This window comes from Gekko japonicus, unplaced genomic scaffold, assembly GCF_001447785.1.
Source record: "Gekko japonicus isolate JY-2015 unplaced genomic scaffold, Gekko_japonicus_V1.1 scaffold234, whole genome shotgun sequence".
Taxonomy (NCBI): domain Eukaryota; kingdom Metazoa; phylum Chordata; class Lepidosauria; order Squamata; family Gekkonidae; genus Gekko; species Gekko japonicus.
The window spans coordinates 1,429,979-1,453,871 of record NW_015161954.1 but is presented as its reverse complement, the minus strand read 5'-3'; the positions used below and the strand labels follow the sequence as shown (position 1 = coordinate 1,453,871).

Sequence of the window (23,893 nt, the reverse complement as noted above, 5' to 3'; positions counted from 1 at the left end):
CATGGAGGGGTACTCTGTCTCCTAGTGCTGGAAGAAGAAGATCTGGATGATCTGTGTGAGTCTGGGAGGCTGACGATGTTGACCTCGTCCTCTGAAGGTAAAACTGGTGAGTGTGTACGACATCGAGAGGAATCTAATTATCTCTACTTATCTCATAGCTTCATTCTTAAGGATGTGAAAATACTATACTACAGGCTCTGAATCTGTTTTGAAGGCAGCAGAAATATTACCACTTTGTATGGGCAATAACATGATTTCATAACTTTCATCTTGACCTACTGTTTATTTTCCAGAACATTGGCCAGATTAATTAGGTGGTCTAATTTAACCATAAATCCAGAACTGAAAATCCTTCCTGAGTAGCTGGCCTTCTCACAGTTGTGTGTGTTTTTCTATCTTTTGTTACCATGCCAAATGAATTTAACCAAGGTATTTTGTCATGCACAGCAGCTGTTCTGCAAGAATTTCTATCAGCATCACTTGAAATAAGTATAACTATTTGGGTAGCAAAAGCATTTTGATCACTTCCCATTAAGAAGGAATTATGACCACATGCAAGGCATCTTTAAGATTATTCATTAAAATAAGATCCCATAGCTTAGTTGTGACCTGAATCTCAAACTACCTTGGTAGTTCTCAGGTTCAGTTCCTGACATCTTTAGTTAAAAGAGACTCAACAGGTATTGGGAAAGACCTTTTTTCTGCCTGAGACCCTGGACAGCTACCCCCAGTCAGTAAGCATGATAGCAGTAACCTTGATAGGCTCCAATGCCTATTCACCTCCTTGAAAACAGACTTATTTTTAAGCTCTTTGTCAACAACAGCTTTAATGTTTCCAATTCTGATTTTTCTACATTTATTTTCAGCTCCTGGCATCTCTCAGGGCTCTAAAGGTTTGCTTTTCATAGCTGTGTTGTTCTATCCAGTGAGAAGTACTTTGCTCAAACAAAAAAACAACCTTTCTGCCTGGCAGGTGTACAGCAAATGACAATGCTTCCGGAATAAAGCCCAGTCACCTAAAGGTCACGCCTATCTTGCTGCCTTCAGGAGGACTGTCATTTTACCAGTGAATGATGACCCAGTTGCAAGAAATTCCCCTCAGAGAAAATTGCTCTATTCAGCATAAAATACTGTATGCATTGGGAACATCAATGGTAAAAGAAACTCTTGTATGGGTCGGGTATCCTGTTTCGACAGCATAGATGTCTGGGAGCGAGCAAATGCAGACACAGATCAAGGGGGCTGGGGGAGGGAGCTGTTGAAGTGTAAGATTACTTCCTGACGTGCTAAGGCAACTACAGGGGTCTGATAACATGACCCCTGATGTCTCAAGTTCAAGATGTCCCCTCAGCTGTCTCCTGTCATTTCCTTTTCCAAACCTAGCACATGGATAAGAAGCCTGCTACTAATCTCTAGAAAGACTTCATTTATGGTTTATGCTGCCTCCCTCACCCAGTCACACAGTCAGTAACATGGTGTGAGGTAAATATAGACTTAGCAGACATCTAAATATACTCTTCTTCTGACCTGAAGCCACCCTAGTTCATTCATATACTAACTGTGCCAGATTTCGTTTCCATTAACGTGCTGTGCTATGCCACTAGTCGTATCTGTGAACACTACTGCCAACCTATACGAAAATGAAGGTTTCATAAGTGAAACCTTAACTGGTTGCTACCTAAATCACAATACTAGCTTTCTAGAAATGCTTTATGAGCCAAATCACAGTAGTTGTATATACATCTGTGTGCACGCCCCCCCCCCCAGGTTAAACAAAAATCTATACCAACTTCAATTATGTGTTTGTAAAAGCTGGGTCCTATTACCAGTGTAAGTTTTAAAATAAGAATATTATCATGCATTTGCTTATTTTGCAGAGTTTATTCTGCTACTCATGAGACGGGAAAAGAGTGATGCAGGGTATTCACTGAAGTGCTATTTTTGGCAAGTACAGCCCCACTGCAATTTATAAAGCCTCACCCACACATGACACAACTTCAAGCCTATCTATATTCACAGTTCTAAAGAACTTTTGTAATGGAAATTAAAACTTTTGTTTTAAACATTATCAAGAAAATGAGAAAAAAAATTCAAGGGGAACCAAATCATATAAATGCTAACTGATAAATACACATTTAACTAGTTCAGAACATTCTCAGTTCCATAAAAGAAATGTCACCTACTCTGAGCTAGATGGAATGACCCAGAAAAAAAAAAACAGATCATGCTGTCTATAGATGACATGCAGGGGTTCTAGGCTGCCCATCAGCTCCATCCACTATTCTGCCATTGGCTGCCTGACAGTGGCAGGTAATTGCTATTTAAACTTACCCCACTCTAAGAAGTTCAAGTCACAAATCTCCACTTCTGGAATTAGCCCTTGATCAGCCTTGTTAATGAAACCAGTGGGCACCAAAATGCTGAACCAAGATGGATCAATTTTCTTGACATTGTTAATTAGTCAAGAAAGCATTGGCAAAAATGCAGTTTGCAATACTGCATGGGTCCCCATTTGTCCTTTTGCAATACTGCATGGGTCCTTAAGGCCTCATTAGGGATGCTATTTGCAAAGAGCTGGTGGCAAAGGGATGTTAATGGCAGAATCTGTTAACTGTATTTTTATTTATTTACAAAATGAGTATCTGCCCTCACAAGGGCCATCACAGCAGCTAACAATTTAAAAGATACATTAAAATCAGCCTCCCCCAAACACAGTTGACTAAAATAATTATAAACAGAGTTAAAATACATATAAAATATAAACACAGCAATTAAAACTCTGGTTAGGAAGGACAGATCATTGAGGAAATGCCAAACAAAACAAAAAACTCTTCACCCACTGGCAAAAGATGGCAACAGAAGGGGACAGCTGAATCTCCCTGTGGAAAGAGTTCCAGAGCTTTGGTGCCATGACTGAGGGTGCTTTCACTCATGCTAAATAATGCCACTGCACACAGTAAAATCCAATGGCAAAGTCCACTGAAAGTGCATTATTTAGTATGTGTGAAAGCGCCCTGAGAAAGCCCTCTCCCAGGCTGCTACCTGCTTAATCTCAGAAGATGGGGCACCCGACGCAATCCTCCAAAGATGACCATAGTGGTTGGGCAGGTTCATAAGGAAATAGGTGATCCTTCAGGTATTTTGGACCCAAACCATATGGCTTTGAAGGTCATTACCACCACCTTGAATTATGCCTGGAAACAAAACAAGGCCCAGTGTAGATGGGCCAAGAGTAAAGGGATATGGTCTCTATGACCCACTCCAGTCAATATCCTGGCCGCAGCATTCTGTAACAACTGAATTCTGTATCAACTTTCTCACAATGAAACGGATTATGCTACCAGAAGAAAATATTGCAGTAGCAATTAATTATAATATGGCATTGTGTGTGGTAAGGCCAGATCTGAAGATTGTCTAGCAGCCTTAAGTTCTCTTTTTGCATTATGCAACACTAGGTGTTGAGGTAGACTTATTTTTGGGGGGCTGAGAAAGCTCTGAGAGAACTGTGACTGGCCCAAGGTCACCCAGCTGTCTTCATTTGGAGGCGTGCGAAATCAAACCTGGTTCTCCAGATTAGAGTCCACCGCTCTTAACCAATACACCATGCTGGCTCTCATGGTGGTTGTGTCAAGATCACATGCTGCTAAGGAAAAAACCTGAATTGGCAGAATGTGGTCCTGATACAACTGTGTGCATGCACAGACACTTGGCCTGAACAGGGAGAGGCAGTGGGCAGCATTCATTTTAGAGCCACAGCCACTCCTCACAGCTGTGTAAAGCTACTACTGATTTTCCAGCAGGACTATATGCACACAATTCTGGCAGCTGTACAGGCATACCTCCTTCTTGTGAAGCCTGCTTCATATGTTATGCCATCTAACTGGATATGGGCAAGTGTCTCTAAAAGCCTGCTAAGTTTTCAAAACTCACAATTATACTAACCTTGCAAGGAATAACTGCGGCGGTGGGGGGGGGAGCAGGGAGGAAAAGATCATTTTCTAACAGACACAAAAGGCAAAGCAAAGCGGCCTCAAGGAGATTTTTGGTAAGTCATATTAACATGCAACCTTCACATTACACTTCTCTTTTTATTCTTCCTTTTCCTATACATACTTTGCATTTCCCCATGATCTACTGGGAATCTACACCTCTCACTGTTCAGATTAAGTTTTTAAAAAGTATCCACATATTACAAGAACTTCAAGTGTTCAGATTCCTTTGTGTCTGTAACATATTAGGGACTGCTTCCAAAATTTCATTAATGCCTCCTAGCAAAATAATCAGAGCTGCTGCTTATCACAGATTTCTTTAGAAAGCTGCATTTCTCATTGTAAAAGAGACAAGTATTCGCATTTGCCCAATGATCTGGACTTATTCCATCATTATTTACGTATAAATGTGCAGGTTACATTGACGGCGAGCTTTCAGGATCTGAATTGTAAATAACAGACTAGACAAATAAAACAATGGCATGTAACTGAGGTAATTAAGGAGGCAGAACTTTCCACTCAAACAAGTATTATTTTTATACACACATACATAAATGTGTGTGTGTGTGTGTTTGAATGAGAGAAACAGAACAGAATAAAAGAAACAGAGTGGAGACACTTGGGAAAAACAGGTTGCTTACCTGTAACTGGTGATCTTCGAGTGGTCATCTGTGCATTCACACCCATGGGACTCAGTCCGCACGCGCTGGATCGATCGGTGCTGTAGCAAGCTCTTTCAATGGATTTTCGCGCCCAGTCCCCTGGGCATGCGCAGGAACCCCACCGTGCATGCCCAGAGGGGTAGGCGCGGACATCCCGCCAGTTCCCTCAAACCGCCGCAAATCAACCCCTATTAAAAATGTAGAAGCTGACAGCAGCGGGGAAGGCGGGTGGGTGGTGTGAATGCACAGACGACCACTCGAAGATCACTAGTTACAGGTAAGCAACCTGTTTATCTTTGACGTGGTCTCTGTGATTCACACCCATGGGAGATTAGCGAGCAGTAGCCTACCTGGAGAAGGGTGCTGGCAGGTCTTTTATTGCGTAGCCGAAGACAGAATGTGACGTCCCATGGTGGTATTGATGTTTGCACGGACGTCTAGGGTGTAGTGCCTGATGAAGGTGTTAGGCGTGGCCCACGTAGTGGCTTTCAAATGTCCGTCAGGGGCACTCCCTGGATGAACGCAGTGGAGGTCGCGACAGCCCTGGTAGAATGAGCCCTGATAGGGCCAGGTAATGGCTGTTTGGCGATCAGGTAACATAGACGGATGAGACCCACAATCCACTGTGACAGGCGCTGAGCCATGATGCGATTGCCCAGCCGTGCTGATGCATAGGAGACAAACAGTTGCGAGTCTCGTCTAGTTGGGTGTGTTGTAGCGAGATAGGAGAGCCCGCTTCACATCTAAAGTGTGTAATAGCTTGTCTTCCAGTGATGTTGGATTTGGGAAAAAATCAGGGAGGAAGACCTCCGCCTGCAGGTGGAACTCTGACACCACCTTCGGCAGGAAGGAGATATCCGGGACGAGGCGGACTCTGTCTGGCAAAAATGACAGCTAAGGTGTATCGTGCCGGAAAGCCAATATGTCTCCCACTTGTCTAGCCGAGGTGACAGCAATTTAAAAGGCCGTTTTCCAAGCTAGAAGTTTGAGGTTGCATGTTGCAAGCGGCTCAAAGGGCTTCCTCGTGAGCTGGCGGAGAACTAGAGGAAGGTCCCAGGGAGCGACTGGAGTTTTGACAGGAGGGTGGAGATGCAATAAACCTTTTAAAAATGTTTTGAAACTGGATGTGAAAACAAAGTACATCCATCAACAGGAACATGGTAGGCCGAAAGGGCGGCCAAATAAACTCTCAACAATGAATGGGAAAGTCCCAAGTCAGCTAGGGAGAGGAGGAATTGGAAAACTCGTTCGAGTCCCACCGAGGTGGCTTGAGGGGCGTCATCAGCTAGGGAAGAACAGAACCTTCGCCATTTATAATTGTAGGACCGCCGCATAGTCGGTTTCCTGGAATTCAAGAGAACGTTCGCTACGCGGGCAGAGAAGCCGTTATTCTCCATGCTCTCAGTTTCAACTGTGGTATGTCGTGATGGAGAAGAGGGGAGTCGGAGAGGAGGAGGAGGTCCTGAGCCGGAGGGAATTGATGGTACATTCCTTGTGATAGCTTGAGGACTGTTGAAAACCAAGGTTGTCTTGACCACCATGGGGTTATTAAGATGCAGTCTGCGGTGTCTCTGAGTATTTTGCGGACCACTCTCAGAAGCAGAAGTAAGGGAGGGAACAGGTACAGAAGTCCCGTGGACCAAGGGTAAAGGGGGCCGTCTCCCAGAGACTGTGGATCCCTCCTCGACTGCAGAACAGAGGACATCGCTGGTTGTTTCTTGTGGCAAAGACATCGACTTGGGGAGCTCCCCACTTGTGAAAGAGCAGGAGGAGGTATGTTGGGTTCATCCCCCACTCGTAATGGCTGAGTTTTGCTCGACTTAGATGGTCTGCCGTCACATTCATGTGTCCGGGAATGTGAGTGGCCACGAGGAAAATGTCGTTGGCGATGCAAAGCTCCCACAACTGTATGGCAAGGTTGCAGAGACGAAGGGAGACAGTGCCTCCCTGTCTGTTGACATAAGAGAGCGCCGTGGTGTTGTCCGTGAGGACCGTGACAAATTTCCCCTTGATTAAAGGTAGGAAGCTGGTGACTGCGTGTTGTATAGCCAGGAGCTCTATGAAGTTTATGTGTCGCTTCCTCATCTGCGTGTCCCATTTGTCTCCAACAGAAAGGCCCATGGAGTGTGCATCCCATCCCGTCAGGGAAGCATCCGTCGTTATGGTGACTTCGGGTGACGGAGGGTGGAAGGGTGCTCCCTGGAGGATATTCGAAGGGACAGTCCACCAAAGTAACGAGTCCCGTATGCTGGGAAGAGGGGATAGGACGACATTGTGTGCGTTTTTCGACAGGTCATAGTTGCGGATAAACCAGAGCTGTAAGGGGCGCATTTTGAGTCTGGCAAAGACGAGAACTGACGTAGTTGCAGCCATCAGGCCTAGCAGCCTCTGAATTTGGAAGGCAGTGACAGAGGGTTGGGTATGGACGACAGTGGCTAAGGAAATTATATCTGTTGCCCTGTCGTGGGGCAGGTAAGCCATGCATGTCTTTGAATCCTGTATTGCGCCGATGTACTGTATTCGCTGGACCGGACGCAATTGAGACTTTTGTTGATTGACTCGTAGGCCCAGATCGTCCAATAGCGCCAGCGTCTCTTTGACGCTTGAGACCAGGCATTCTTGGAAGGCGCTACCAAAAGCCAATTGTCTATATATGGGTAGATGGAAATACCCCGGAGACGGAGGAAAGCTGCAACCACAATCATAGTCTTTGTGAAGACTCTTGGGGCGTTGGATAGGCCGAATGGAAGGGCCGTATACTGGTAGTGCTGTTGACCAATCACAAAGCGGAGGTATTGGCGGTGGTAGGGGTGGATACTAATGTGGAAATAGGCATCTTGGAGGTCGAGGGTGGCCATCCAGACATGTCTCCGAAGCAATGGCATGATCTGTTGTAGGGACACCATACAAAAGTGGTGGTAGGTCACAAAATGTTCAGTTCCCTTAGGACTAATATGGGTTGAACGCCTCTGTCTCTCTTCGGGACTGTGAAGTATCGGGAATAAAATCCCGTCCCGTTTTAGTGTGGTGGTATAAGTTCGATGGCTCCCTTCTGCAGAAGGACGGACACCTCCTCTAGGAGAGGTGGGGAGGGGTGTGTGGAGACGATGACCGGAGTATTGGGGTTCTGGTGGAATTGAATTTTGTAACCTCGGGACAATATGGAGAGTACCCACTCATCCGAGGTGATGTGACGCTAAGTTTGAAGAAACTGTGACAGTCGGGTTTGAGCTGACTCGGTGACTGGGAAGTAAAAAACTCTGTTTGGAGGGTTTGGTCTGTTTGGAGCGGGAAGACTGTTGCCCGGATCCGAATCTTGGTTTCTGGAAGGTGGGTTTTTGGTTTCCTGAAGATGTTCTCGGTCTCCATTGTGTGTCCGGAGACTGACGACTTGGGGTATGTTGCTGCCCCGATCTCGGCCAGGTGCGGGGCCGGTATGGTTGTCTTGCAGAGGATGACACTCCCAGAGCTCGAGAAGCTTTTATGCTCTTATCTAATTCTTGCAAAGTTGAATCAGTAGTGGCATTGAAAAGTCCCAGGCCATCAAATGGAAGATCTTCCACATAAGATCTAGTATCCATAGGCAAATTGGTATTGCGGAGCCAGGAATGTCTCCTAAGAGCTGTTGCAGAGGCCATGGTTCTGGAAGATGCCTCGAGAACATGCTTAGTCGTGTTGAGCTGTTGTTTTGCCAGTACCATACCTTCTTTTTGGATGACTCTAGCTGCCTGGAGTTTGTCTTCTGGGAGGTGGGTCAGTAGTTTGGAGAACCGTTCCCAGAGAGTATATTGATACCTATTCATGCAGACCAGGTAGTTAGTGGCCTTGACTCCCAATGCTCCCGTGGAGTAGAAGCATCTGCCAAAGGCATCTAATTTCTTACCTTCCTTGTCAGAAGGTGCGGAATGTGTCCTCTTGGATTTAGAGGAAGATGTTATCACCATCGAGTTTGGCTGAGGGTGCGAGAATAGGAATTCGGCATCTGTCTCTTGGACCCTATACATATGGTCCAGTCGTCTCGTGGACACAGGGGCTGATGAGGGTTTTAGCCATGGTGCCTTTGCTGCTTGCAGAAGGACTGAAGACATGGGCAATGCCAAGGTGGAAGTGGTATCAAGCTGGACTATATCATAAACGGCATCAGTTTCCTGCAGATGTTGCTGGACGACAGAGAGGCCTAAAGAGTGGGCCATTCTTTTAACTAAATCTGTGTACGACGTAAGGTTGTCGGATGGGGATATGGGTAAGTCCTCAACGACATCCTGGTTGAGAGATTTATGGTCAGGAGAGATATGAGCCTCAGATGCCTCCGTATCTGAGTCTTCTTCCATGAAGTCAGAGGAGTCTTGTTGTGGCATTTGGACCGACCTGTCCTCTTGATAAGTTATGGGTTTAGGTGGGATGACTGGGTCAGGAGTGACCTGAGGGTTTGGAGGACGACTTGGTTCCAGAATATGATGGGGAGGATTGACTGGAGGAGGATGCGACAGAGATGCTGAGGGTCTCGACTTGTGGGGCGACCTCGATCTATGGACAGAGTGGGACGAATAGCAGTCCCAATCAGAATAGCCCGCCGGAGTCAACCACGGCATGAATGGTGGATAAGCCCCGTACAGGTACCTCAAGTGATGTTGATCCCAAGGTTTTGATGGTGGAGGGGGCATGAAGACTCGGGGGGGATCAACTTCTGGACTGTGGACGTCTGGGAGACAAAGCAATAGCCTGTCTGTGAGAACCGTCCCTGTAGTCTCGGTCGTCGATATCGACAGATTGGACATGGAGACGTGGAGGATGACGTTGTGCACTGTGAGAAGCATGTCGGTGCCGACGTGTTTCAACATCGGGAACCTCCAATACCATTGATACCAATGAAGTCGAAGGAGAGGGGGAAAGCTCTGCACCCATTTCGTGACTTAGGAGCTCCACTGTGTCGATGTTGGAGTATGGACGCTCCACTTGTTGGGTGGGGGAATCCAGTAGTTGGATGGTTGGTATCGGCGGAGGGAGTTGGGCCTCCGATATCGATACTGCCGTTGGAGCGGGAGGCACTATAGGGGCATCACCCAGTGCAGGCACCGCTTCCTTCCCCTTCTTCGCCGCCTTAAGGGGCTTGGAGGCGCCCTTCTTTGCAGACTTGAGATCTTTACTCGCCTTAGTCTTCTTCTTTTTGATTGGCGTGGACACGGAAGATTGTGACTTCGATGCCGGGAGCTTTGGTGTCGGGCGGTCGGCATCGGAGGCAGGTCTCAACGCCGGAGCTGTCGATGTTGATGGTCTCTCCTGATGGTAAGTGCCGATTCCAGCAGTGCTACTTTAAGGCTCGATTTTTTCTCGTTTGATTTGAAAAATGAGCGCAATGATGACAGGACTCAGGCTGATGAGACTCTCCGAGGCAAAAAATGCACAGGGTATGACGGTCTGGAGGAGCAAGTTTGCTACCGCAACCCTTGCACCTATTGAAGAAACCCCACTTCTTCTCCATAAAAGAAAACGAAGAAGCGGGGACATTTGGGGGGGGGGTTATCCCGAAGGCCTGAGGTAATCAGCAGAGTCCCCCTCAATGGAAACTAAAGGGGTTTTTTTAAAAAAAGATTTTTTTGAAGAACAAACAACAAAAAAGAGAAGCTAAAGGAAAAATAATCTAAGGAAATGATCTTTAAGAGCTGAGGCGAATAGCTGAAAGCAAACCTATCTGACCGACGGAAAATAGGTCTATTCAATGCGGCGGTTTGAAGGAGCTGGCGGGATGTCTGCGCCCACCCCTCTGGGCATGCGTGGTGGGGTTCCTGCGCATGCCCAGGGGACTGGGCGTGAAAATCCATTGAAAGAGCTTGCTACAGCACCGATCGATCCAGCGCGTGCGCACTGAATCCCATGGGTGTGAAGCACAGAGACCACGTCGAAGATCTGGTACATTTACAACCTTTGCCTTGTTCTTTAAAAAAGGGAATTTGAGTACTGTATTAAAAAAATTGGAGGAAAGATAATGTCAATGTACTATTAAAAGCACTCAAAGGCAAATGGAAAATATGACTACAAGTGTCTCAGTAAGTCCCAATAAGCCATAAAAAAATTCTTGCAGGGAATGGCCTTCTGGAACCAATAAGCACAGCTCTTCAAAGGGAGCCGAATTTGCATGTTGAAAAGGCTTGCTGTAGTTTTGCCTATTACAGACAGATGCTCATTAAGTTATGAAATAATTAGGTTAAACAAAACATATTTTGTACAGTCAGGGTCCAATACTAATCACTTTATGAAGATATAATTCTAATTTTATTTAATTTTAAAAGTTGGCAGCTATAGGTGTGAGAGCTTTCAGTGAGTTCTGCCATTGCTAAAGCAACAAGTTCCTATGTGAAGTGCAGCAGCCCAGGGAATAAGAGACCTGAATTCAACCCAATACTCTGCCACTAATGAGTATGCATCCTGTGGTATATGCATCTCAGAGAGCTGCAAATCCTACACATGCTTATTTAGGAGCTAAGTCCACTTAAGACAGTGGGTAGGATCTGGTTATCAATGTGTTTGAACACTGACTGGAACAGCTAATTCACAAGAAACAGTCTGCTCATGTGAACAAGTTTTATGTATGGAATTTACCTGAGATCTGCTAAGACTTTTCAGCAATGAGATGAAGGAATGTATAAAAATGAACTGCCCTCTACACAGCTTCAGCTGGGAGGGCAGGATATAAATCTGATAATAAATAAAATATAAGGAGTCCTCTGCAGCAGACCTGATAATTATGCTCGAAACAGGAGATTTATACCAATTATATAGCCGGAAAAAGAAAAAGTTTTAATTCTGCTAGGAATTTCAGCTTTTATAATGGTGTTGGTTGTAGAGAAAACCTTGACCTGTAATTATACTTTGCTAACCAGGCATTTCCCAACTTCAGTGCCTGCATCTAATCACCAGGAGCTTCCCATGAAACTACATACACATCCTACTCCAGCACCAGAAGATGGAACAAAGACATGCTCAGAAAAGATAAATCCATATAGTCCAAACTGGCTGATTTAGAAAGGAAAGGGTAACATTAAGTGACTGAAAAGGTAAGGTGAGAATAGAATGAAGGATGATTTGGAACTGCAGAGATGCGGAACAACATGAATATTAAAAGGATAAGAAAAAGTGGATGACTGGATGCAAGAGGTTACTTCTTCATTCAGAAAATGTCTCTATGCTACAGTTGGGGTGAACTAACAGAAAACAAAATGGACTTAGAGGTGTTCAAGAGAGGGGTGCATTCTAGGAACAGGGTGATGATGTGATGCGTACAGTGAGTTTCAGTCAGTGATAGAAGTTAACAATATCTTAGAAAAGCTGAATTAGCAAAATGCTCATCTGATTTAGAACTTACACACTTGCCAATATGTCCTTGATGTTCCTTTTAATCACTTGGTGGTGATATTCTTTAGTGAGCCTTTGATGTGCTTTTATGTGCTCATGCTCCAAAACTCTCAGAGTGTACTCCATCCCACCCTGGAAACACGAGGGGGGAACCAAAGAAGGCGCTGGGCCACAAAGGAGGCAGAGCCTGATCCGAAGCAACAGCTTCTCATATGCATAAATTTGCTGTGGCTCTTCTTCCGGTAGGCTTGAACTTTCCTGGCAGCGAGAGTTGCCAACTATGTCTAGGGAAATTCCTAAAGATTTTTTTTGGGGGGGTGCTTAGGGAGAGAGGATTTGGGGGAAGGGAGAGAACTAAGTGGGGGTGTGAAACCATAGCGTCCAACCTCCAAAGCTTTCATTTCCTCCAGGGTGTGATCTCTGTAGTGAGGAGATCAACTGTAATTTTGGGAGCACTTCAAGCCCCACCTGGAGATTGGCCACCATTTTGTCAGCCTTGCATGCTGTGGAGTACAAACCCATTCTAGATTATATAACAATATAATATTAGTGTTGTTGCAAGAAAATTTGGAAGCATTAGTTTCTGAGGTGAAAAGATTAAAATATATAAATATACCACTAAGACACAAGTATAAAATATGATTAATGAGCTATATATTTTAACATGCACTAATCTCTTTATTTTGGTTTGAAGTGAACATCAAACTGAAATCTCTTTACAAGAAAAAATGACAGCCTCTGGCAAGATGTATGTTAAAAGGTCTGGCATTATCTTTCAATTTCTTATTTCAGTCATCTAAGAAGAAGAAAAATGCTTTTTGCCCTCTGCTTATGAACTACTTTCATTAGCATTGCTAAAACATACAAAAGACTCTCCCCCAAGCTAAGCAGAGTTGCTTATTTATACACCTTGAAAAATTATCAACCTTTGTTGAAGCTAATTAAAGCAAATTAATTTTTAGAAAAGGGTTGTTCTGAATCCAGTGAGTCATGGCGCTCTCAGGGCAATGGAGTGGATCTAGAACTGCTTAAGGATTCATTTTCCCCACTAGGTCTGGATCTCTTTGTTGTTCTACCGCTTCCTAGGGCAGGTCCAGAAGGAGCAGACCCTTGGAATGTTTCCTGCAACATCTCTTTGAACTCCCTCCTCATCTCACTCCTGAACCAATTCATAAGCTCAGTCTTATAATCTTTCCTAGGATCCACGTCTTGTGTCTCCATTGTTTCCTGTGTGGCCAGGGAGACTGACAGTCTGGGTAGACTCAATTCACTAAATGAGCTGTCTCTGTCCTGTGAACTTTCTTGCTTGGCTTGATCATCCATCTCTCTAAGCCTGCAGTGGGAAGTGAAACAGAAAGCACCATCAAGGTTGCTGTGAGGGAACCTAAAATGGCTGCCACCATTCTTTCCTGCCTAAAATCTATGCTTTCCCCAGCTTAGAAATTCCGCCCCTGGTCTCCCTGGAGAACGCACCCCAGTGCAGCCCAATGACTCTATCTCCCCCAGTTCTGGGGCGACTGTGACTTTGGACTTGGGTTGGTAGGGGATTTTCTCCCTCCCTCCCTCCTCTGACTCCCAGGTAAAGGCCTCGGGTCCTCCAGGCCCCCCTAGCCATGCTCCCTCCTTACCCACAAGCCCGTCCTGACTGGGAGAGGACTTTAAAGGGGCAGAGGGACTCACTGCAGCGCTGACGAAGATCAAGGTCTTGTGTTGACCGTCAAGCCACTCTCCAGTGTCTCCTGTGGTCTGGGATCCAGCCGGTTCATTGGCATCGTCCCCACCACTGGACCACAGACTCAACTGCACCCCGAGGAGCCCCAAGTGGCAGGCCCTCCACCCAGGGGGTAGGTAAGGCCGGTGGGAGTCCGCAGAGGGCCATCGAAGCGCTGCGGCAGCCAGGGACCTCCCAGTGCCAAAACGCCCTCTCTCTTCCTCCGCTGCCGAAGTTAGCACGCACAGGTGCTGTGGCTCAATTTCTTCCTTCTTCTCTCTTCTTCTGCTTGTTGCACTTGCAAGTGCTGCTGAAGCACGTCCTGCAAGAACTGGGAAACTTCCAGGGGATAAGCCCCTCCCCGCCTGGATCAAAGCTCAGAGCCGACACTGCAATTGGAGGAGGGGCTTATCCCATGAGTAAGGACTGTCCCACGATCTGAACCACTGGAGAAACTACTGTGATGTGTCTGTCTGGTGTTGGTCTATTCCTGATAATGGTTCAGAAGCTCAGAGGATCTTGGATTTTCCCACTAGATGGTGACATGTTACATGCATTATGCAATGAAGCCTACCATCAGGGATTCAGGATGCAGTCAATACTGCAGTCATCTCTTGCAAAAAGGCATCCAGATCTGTAATCCTTCCAATGACCCAGTTCCACAAGATGTTATCATATAGCAATTATAAAATGTCATTATGAGATCTATGTAGTAATGTTACTTCATACCACAGTCAGAGCTGCGGTAGGAAAAGGGAGAAGAAAAAAGATAGAAGAAGGAGCCATGTGAAGAGGAGCAGTCAAGACTTTTCAACAGTTGTCCCTGAATAGCAGGAGAAAAGCCTCTGTATGTGAACAAATGTCATCATAATGGACAAAAGACAAGCTCATGAGGCAAGGCAAAAGTGGCAGAAAGCAGAAATGGCCAGGAAGCAAGAGATAATAGGCAGAAAAGAAAAAAGAGACCGGGGAGGGGGCACAAGAGCAAGATATTAGGAAGGAAGGCAGAAAGCCAAGGCCAGGAGGCCCTCCAACTTCAGGAGCCTAGGCCAGACCATGGGCAAAGCTGAAGGTGTTCCTGAACAGTATTCCAAAAGTAGCCACACCATAGAGATCTATACAATAACATTTGAATGTTTTATTTTCAGTCCCTAGCACAGAATCTGATTTTTTCACCTTTGCCGCACACCACATTCACATTTTTATCCTTAAAATCCCTCATGTGCATGCCATTCAGAATGTTTAATATATCAAGCAGCTCTCAAAATTCATCTCTCTTCACTGCTTTTGACTCAGTTTTTCAGACACACTCTTTGAAAACAGCTGATCTGGAGTGGAATGCATCAGCTTCTCTGAGATCCCCCGACCTTTGCTGACCAACAGCCTCCCTGGCCAGTTTCCTGCTTCACTTCCCAAGGTCACCTTGGGCAATGGAGAGTTCATGATCTAGTCCTGGACTAAAGGTGTCCCAGGCCTAAGTAGCAACAGAAATTCTGGAAGAGCCTCCTATTCCCAGCAGCTGGGCAGTGTGTGTTTGTGTGGGGGGCAAACCTGGACCTATCAGAAGGGGGAAGGGCTCTTGCTATAGACTACAAGCAGTCTTAATCTACTCAGACAGTAAGGCCCACAAAAGATTCCTTTACATGACCCTAATTCAGGTAAAATTTACAGTAGACTGATCCAACCATTTCCTGTTTGTGATGCTAAGGTAGTTTTGTGTAGCTGGGATTTTATACAAGCCAACATGCCCTGTTAACTATATGTGCTGGGAGTCTGCGGAAAGGGATCAGTCCCCTACCAGCTCTGTTTTCTGTCCCAACTAGGCAAAAGGAGAAAATGCTGAATAACTACTGCAAGGCAGGTAGTTATTCTCTTCAGTTTTAACAGGATGGATACACATGATAATGTTTCACACCAATTAACTGGTTACTAAGTATATTACATTTGTGTACTGTTTTGATCAAGATGGCACATGTTATTAAGAATGTAACAATAGCTGGTACCAAAGATACTAAATGTATTGGAAGGTCCAAAGCCACTACAGATGCAGCAACAAAAATTTTTTTGTAGAAAGCCTTCCTTGTGAAGCCCTTAAAAAGAAAATTGGTAACCTCATCATCTAGATATGGAACACTTCCAATAGTACCACATATGACTATATAAAGTCCTGAAAAGTTCCAGCCCTATTAAGGGTAGAAAAGATGGACACAGCTCTTTATTATGAAGACTACATTGATGGTGCGGCATATAAAATTAAATATTGCTGTTTTCAGTAGAAAAGCAGGCTGTACATATTAATAAAGATACACAGAAAGGATGGGTGAAAGAGCCAAACTAGTGAATGTGCTGTTTTTATAACATGCTTTGATTCTTCATCTCCGCCAATCTTTCTCAGCTCAAGACAGGCCCAGCCATTTGCAGTATATTCAAACCTTGCAAAGCCTTGACCTTGAGATTGGTACAATTAAGGCAGTAGCCTGGCACTTGAAACACCCTCTGCCTGGGCATATCTGTTTGTACATTCATTCCCACATGTCCTACTTGTGTCCTTTTCCTACTTCTCTGTATGTTTCTTTTCTCCTCCCTGGACAAGTCTGGGTAGTTATTTCACTAGGCAATTTGTTTTACCTCTTCTACCTCTGGAGTTGTTTATGCCGTACCGTTCCTGTCTCTTATGCTTCCTGGAGCTTCACAGTTAATTCTGCCAGTGCTTTTTGTGTGTGCCTGTGTGCACACAGTTCATAAAAAGAGAAATTTACAAGAATCCAAGAGGGCTGGCAGTGTGGCACTTGAGAGAGCAGGACTCTAATAAATCTCCTTTTACTGTCTTGCACACAGCAGCACAGAGTGCACATGGCACAGCAGGGGGAAACCAAAAGGAAAGAAAGTAGGTGGCGCTCTGTCATGGTACTTTGTTATTGTGGGGGACTTCACTAACATCCACAAGTCCTTTAAAAGGATGATGTCAAAGCATTCCCTAGCCTCACCTTCAAACTCATCCCTGCTATTAAAACTAATCACAAAAGAAGAAACACAGAACAGCTTTATAAGAGTATCCATCATCCTAAAAAAGTGCTTTTAATTCTTCAGGAAGAGCCAAAGGTTTGTGGCGGGGTGCCTCCATTACACTATGGAACAACCAGGGGACTCCACAAGCATTTTTTTTAAGAAACCTTTTCTGCTGAGCCCTCAGGCATGCCATGCCCAGTAGATTTTTACTTGCAGTCATAGCTCTCACCATGGACTGGACCAATGCTCCCTCTAAGCGGTGTAGTCTTGTGAGCAAAAATTCTACTTTGTGAGCCACTGGCATTAAAGTTGTGAGTGAGCGATTTGGCTACTACATAAATTAGTTTGCTCTGAAGCCATCCTTCCTGAGCGAAGACAAAAATGTGTGAGCCGGAGGCTAAAAAACTGTGAGCTAGCTCACACTGACTCAGCTTAGAGGGAACACTGGACTGGACCCAGTTCTGTTGCCCTGCAACAGACAGCAGGTTGTCTGGAATCATTTTTTAAAAGGAAAACAAATCCACTCATTTAGCTACAGGAAAAATGAAATCGTGGGATAGGTTGAATCCTACCATTGTTTATATTTTACAATGTGAAATATCCGTGAAGCAGTCCTAATAGCTCAGCCTAACCTGATCTCATCAGAGCTCAAAAGCTAAGTAGGGACTGCCATTGTTAATGCTTGAATGGGAGACTGCCAAGGAAGACCAGGGTTGCTATGCTGAGGAAGGTGATGGAAAACCACCCCTGCACAGCTCTTGCCTTGAAAACCCCCAAGAGGGAGAACTTCATGGGGTCACCACGAGTCAGTTGCAACCTGAGAGCACGTTTTACATGACCTAATATTTGTGATTGTTTTGAATAGAAACAAAAATACATATAGAAATCAATCCTCACAACTGAAGTGATACCCGGAGACTACATAAAAGCAAACGATTTTTAGGGAAATTTGACTTGGCCAGTGGAGGTAAAGAATTGCCGGCATCTGTTTAGTTAGTCTTGGAAGTGTAGCAAGAAATTCTGCTAAACTAGCAATTCTACTCACCCTTTCAAGGTCCTGCCGGAGGTGTGTGAAAAGCTTCAAGCGTCGGTACAGCACATCTTGCTCTTGTTGAGCCAAATTGTCCACCTCGTCTGTTTTGGGCATCATCAAGGGCTGGTTGTAATTGGCTTTCCTCTTCATTTTCCAGTACTGATAGACAAAATCAACCAGCCACTCAGTCATATCAAGGTTCTCCGCCACCTCTGAGGGCTTCACAAGGTCATAAAAGTCTTCCTCTAGCTGCTGGAGCTTCTGCTTTCTCAGTGTTACCTTCTCCATGTCCAGTTTGCCTTGATCTGCCTCTGTCCGTACCTGATCTGGTGGCTTAGTGGCATTGCTGCTATGCTCGAGACAGAACGACTTGAACTTCACTTCATCATTCTCTGTTAAAAGTGTCCGCATGTCCAGGTTGTGTTCAAAGGCGCATGTTACGTGGAAGGCCGTGATGCAGGAAGGCATGGAACACTACAACAGGAGAAAAAACCAAGAGCAAAAGTATGAGTAGTCCTGTGAAGCCATTTCAAAGATCTCATCAACCACAATCACTTTTACAACAAGATCACTGCACTGTTTTGACAGTAAGTATGATGCAGTTGTTATAATGCTGAATTAGGGTCACTTAAATCATTTAGCACTTTATGCGCAAGCCCAGTGACTCAATTCCAGGGTTTGAGGGGTGCTAAAAGGCCTATATCCCCATTACTTTCTGTTTGGGACTGCTCACCTTTCCTGAGAATATGGATAAATACCACCAATAATTCCTCCCTGGCTATTCAGACACTGAGAAAGAATTTATTTACATGTTACATTCCTACTCATGATATTTTTACTTCCACATTGGATTATTAATTTGATTTTGCTGAGATTATGTTTCTCAGGCCCCGGTCACACAAGAGGTTTTGGGCTGGTAGAGGGACGGAACGGGGATGCAGCTAACGTGCACGATCCCACAGCAACATCTGGGAATCGTGCTGCTTGTGTCCCCGATCCGCCCCTTCCACCCAAAACCCCGCACCAAAACAGAACTACCTACCTGCTGGTTCATCTGAGAAGTGCGCCCCAAGCCCGGCCGTGGGATCGCCGGCGCATCCCCGGCCCCTGGCCAAACTGCGCATGTGTGAGCATGCGCAGTTCGCCAGCCTCCCCTTCCCACCGTAGCTTTCTACCTGGCAGAAAAGGCACCGTGGCTCAGGGGATCCCACCGCGGCGTCTCAACTTTGGTGCGGCTTTTAGAAGCCGCGCTTTGAGCTAGTTTTCCCCTGCCGTGTGGCAGGGGCCTCAATACATCTAATCTCATGTCCTACTGAATTCACTAGGTATAAATGGGTCTGGACAAAGAACGAGTTGGATGTATAGCCTGCCGTACACTCAGATTCTCAGAGTAGCTTACAACCACCTTCCCTTCCTCTCTCCTGTAAGGTAGCTGGGGTTGAGAGAGCTCTGAGAGAACGGCTCTTGACAGAACATCTCTGAGAGAACTGTGGCTGACCCAAGGTCACCCAGCTGGCTTCATGAGAAGGAGTGGGGAATCAAACCTGGTTTTCCAGATTAGAGTCAGCCACTCTTAACCACTACACCAAACTGGTGTTCCCTGTTGTACAATATCCTTCTTGTGATACATCCACAAGCCTTGATCTAGCAACAGTAGTGAAGTTAGTGAAGAAGAATTTCAATGAGTCATGATATTATACTTATTCTTGTAGTACATCTATATTACCACTGTACAATTTAGTCAAATCCTTTTATCAAAATGCCATAATGACAGGAAATAAAATCAGTGCAAGCTGTGTTAGAAAAAAGTGTACTTTTTTGTAATGTCAAGAATTATGAAGCCATTTATTGGCTTCTGTTAGAAGATACCTAGAGGGAAAAGTCTTCAAATTTGTCACAGACATTATGTTCAAATGTTCCTGACATGGCAAAGAACCTTTTACCAGAAGAAGTAAAGTGTCAGTTGGCCCTTTGAATAAAGCTATCAGTAAATAAAATGATTATGATCTGGAAGAGTTTACAGAAATGAGAGTCTTTGGATTTTTGTAATACGAGTAAAGTGGGAGGTAAGAAAGCCCACCCCCAGCTACATTACAGAGCCTGTGATTTTGAGATGACCTACAAAAATGAACAACTCTATCAACTTTCAATGGGACATTTGCTATTCTGAAACACCTATGTTCTTTTTTCTTGGGGGGGGGGAAGCCCACCTCCCTTTTATTTCTAAATCTTCATAATCTTTAACCTACGTTGGCAAATTTGATTTTTTGTTTGCCCATTGGGTCAAACATTCCTGAATAAAGATACACTCTCAGGGGTCTGCAATACCCTTTAAGCACTGGGCCTTTATTAGTATCTTCCCTTTGGTACACTATGGTATATAATTAGTATCATTAAAAAGAAAAGGAGAATGAGGATCTCTAAAGCTTTTGAAGAATCGATATAATAAAAAATGTACTTATTAAACCTCATTGCGGTGGCTAAATAGCTGTCAACAGTTATTTCAAAGAAGAACCTTATACAATTTTATTAAAGCCCTCCCTTGGTGATTTGTTTTGTCAAACCTTTCTCCTCCCCCAGGCAGCAAAATCTAAAGTGCCATTTTCCATGGAAGACATCACATTTCTCAGCTAGCTGTATGTATCTCCACAGTCTCCTCATGGATCCCCCCACTATTCATTAACTGTTTTTTAATGGCTCAGAGTATCAGGTAATTATTTAAGCCACAATCCATAAGAAATCAGTCTATTCCAGCTGCTAATGATCAGTTAAGAGGCAATAAGGAGTTGTTCTGAAAGGTTTATTCCTGCAGACACCCCACTAAGCCGTTTACATAACATGGATCTTATGGGTATGGAGGACGGTAGCTCCAGCATGAATGACCACATTAACACAAAGAAATGTTTCCTGGAAGATAACTGAGAGGTGATAAAGACAGACTGTCTTATCCTTAGTTGACTATGAGGAGAATTTACATTCCAGGGAGGGGGGGCGGAATTATGTTGATTTTTAAATGATGATTATGTGCAGGTTTCATCTTTACACCTCACTAGTCTCAATCTTCTGCTTCGCTGCAAAGTCACCAAGAATGGGGATGGAACAAACCGGCTCACAAACTAAAGTTTGTGATGAATTTTGGCCCATTTGTGGTTCATGAACTGAAGTTCATAGCAGGTCAACCAGCATGAACTTTCCAAGAACATTCAAGAGGTTCATGAATGGATACATTTCAAGACAGACTGTCTCCACTAAATGTTTACCAAACTTCAAAGCAACGGGAATCTTTCCTTTTCGCCTTTGCCTTTCGCTTTCCTTCTTTCCTCTGCTATTTGTAAAGCCTCATCAGAAAGCCATTTTGCTTTCTTGCATTTCTTTTTCTTTGGTATGGTGGTGATTGCTGCCTCCTGTAGTTCTCTGCTGTGGCCTGTCCGTCTTGGGTGGCCCTTCACGGCATAGCCCACAGCTTCATTGAACTGCGCAACTTCTTTGGGGGGGCTGTAATTTGGACCCCGTAAATCCAATCCTCACAAAACCTGGGTGGCAGGTAGAATAGAGTCAGCCAGAGATCCCCTGAAAGTTTAGTTTCTCTAGCATACTGGGGGGGGGGGATTCTATTGTGTCACAAACCTCACCAGTTTGTTTGGCACCTAAAAGTTTGTGATGATTCATGGCTCACAAACCAGGCACACCACAAACGGAAACAAATCACATTTTCACGGTTCATGCCATTCCTAACCAAGAATATGAACCAAACCATCATAGTTAGAAGTGTTTCTCTTTCCTTCTTTTAACAAATGTCTTGAAGACAAATCAAACTACTTGAGGCAAGGACAACACAGGCCAGATTAATATGTACCTCCTGTCACATTGGTGCCGACACAGAATAGATCTGTGCAGGAACACTTATTGCTGTGTGAAGTAGAACCCACATGTCATTCAGGTACCTCCAATCATTTAATTGGAAATCCTCTTTTTGTGGCCTGACACAGCTCCCCTCGTGCATGGCAAAAGCAGGTTGCTTACCAGTAACTAGTGATCTTCGAGTGGTCATCTGTGCATTCACACCCATGGGATCTAGTGCGCATGCGCTGGATTGATCGGTGCTGTAGCAAGCTCTTTTAACAGATTTTCGCACCCAGTCCTTCGGGCATGCACAGGAACCCCACCACGCATGGCCAGAGAGGTGGGCGCGGACATCCCGTCAGTTCCTACAAACTGTCGCAAATCAACCCCTATTAAAAATGTAGAAGCTGACAGCAGCGGGGAAGGCGGGCGGGTGGTGTGAATGCACAGATGACCACTCGAAGATCATCAGTTACTAGTAAGTGACCTGCTTATCTTCAATGTGGTCTCTGTGCTTCACACCCATGGGAGATTAGCGAGCAGTAGCCTACCTGGAGGAAGGTGCTGGCAGGTCTTTTACTGCGTAGCCGAAGACAGAATGTGACGTCCCATGTTGGTATTGGTGTTCGTATGGACGTCTACGGTGTAGTGCCTTATGAAGGTATTAGGCGTGGCCCACGTAGCGGCTTTGCAAATGTCCGTCAGTGGCACTCCCTGGAGGAAGGCAGTGGAAGTCGCGACAGCCCTGGCAGAATGAGCCCTGATAGGGCCAGGCAATGGCTGTTTGGCGATCTGGTAACACAGACGGATGAGACCCACAATCCACTTTGACAGACGCTGGGCCGTGATGCGAGTACCCAGTCGTGCTGACGCGTAAGAGACGAACAGTTTTGAATCTCGTCTAGCCGGGCGTGTCCTATTGAGGTAGAACAGGAGAGCCTGCTTCACGTCCAAGGTGTGGAGTACTTTGTCTTCCGCTGATGTTGGATTTGGGGAAAAATCAGGGAGGAAGACCTCTGCCTGCAGGTGGAACTCTGACACCACCTTCGGCAGGAAGGAGATGTCCGGGACGAGGTGGACTCCGTCTGGCAGAAACGATAGGTAAGGTGTATTGTGTCGGAAAGCCAATATTTCTCCAACTCGCCTTGCCGATGTGATAGCAATTAAAAAGGCCGTTTTCCATGCGAGGAGTTTGAGGTCACATGTAGCAAGCGGCTCAAAGGGCTTCCTCGTGAGCTGGCGTAGAACTAGAGGAAGGTCCCAGGGAGCGACTGGAGTTTTGACAGGAAGGTAGAAGTGTAACAAACCTTTTAAAAATCATTTGGAAATCGGATGAGAAAACAAAGTGCATCCGTCAAATGGAACGTGGAAGGCCGAGAGAGCGGCCAAATAAACTCTTAACGATGAATGGGAAAGTCTCGAGTCAGCTAAGGAGAGGAGGAATCGGAAAATTCTTTCGAGACCCACTGAGGTGGCTCGAGGGGCGTCATCACCTAGGGAAGAACAGAACCTTCGCCATTTATAATTGTAAGACCTCCGCGTAGTAGGCTTCCTGGAATTCAAGAGGACGTTCGCTACGCGGGAGGAAAAGCCAGTGATGTTATCTGCCATGCCATCAATTTCAGCTGTGGCATGTCGTGATGTAGGACGGGGGAGTCGGAGAGAAGGAGGAGGCCCTGAGCCGGATGATGGTATATCCCCTGTGATAACTCGAGGATTGTTGAAAACCAAGGTTGTCTTGGCCACCATGGCGTTATTAAGATGCAGTCCGCGGCGTCTTTGAGTATTTTGCGGACCACTCTCAGAAGCAGAGGTAAGGGGGTGAACAGGTAAAGAAGTCCCGAGGACCAACGGTGAAGGAGACCATCTCCCAGAGACTGTGGGTCCTTCTCCTCAACTGCAGAACAGAGGACACTTTTTGTTGTGTCTGTTGGCAAAGACATTGACTTGGGGAACTCTCCACTTTTGGAAGAGTGGGAGGAGGTATGTTGGGTTCATTCCCCACTCGTGAAGGCTGAGTCCTGCTCGACTTAGATGGTCTGCCTGCACGTTCATGTGTCCGGGAGACTGGGTGGCTACACGGAATACGTTGTTGGCGATGCAAAGGTCCCACAACTGAGTGGCAAGGGTGCAGAGTCGTAGGGAAGCAGTGCCTCCCTGTCTGTTGACATAAGAGAGCGCTGTGGTGTTGTCCATTAGGATCGTGACACATTTTCCCTTGATTAAAGGGAGGAAACTGGTGACAGCGTGTTGTATAGCCAGGAGTTATGAAGAGTTTATGTGTCGCTTCCTC

General features: G+C 45.4%; 1 protein-coding gene across 1 annotated transcript in view; it reads right to left on the bottom strand.

Annotated features, from left to right (window-relative positions):
* The window catches only part of JADE2 (jade family PHD finger 2), a 242,988-nt gene that overhangs the window by 32,091 nt on the left and 187,004 nt on the right, over positions 1-23,893 (bottom strand). Inside the window, 1 exon segment of the mRNA XM_015429477.1 lies at positions 17,770-18,231. Coding sequence (XP_015284963.1) covers positions 17,770-18,231 — 462 coding nt within the window.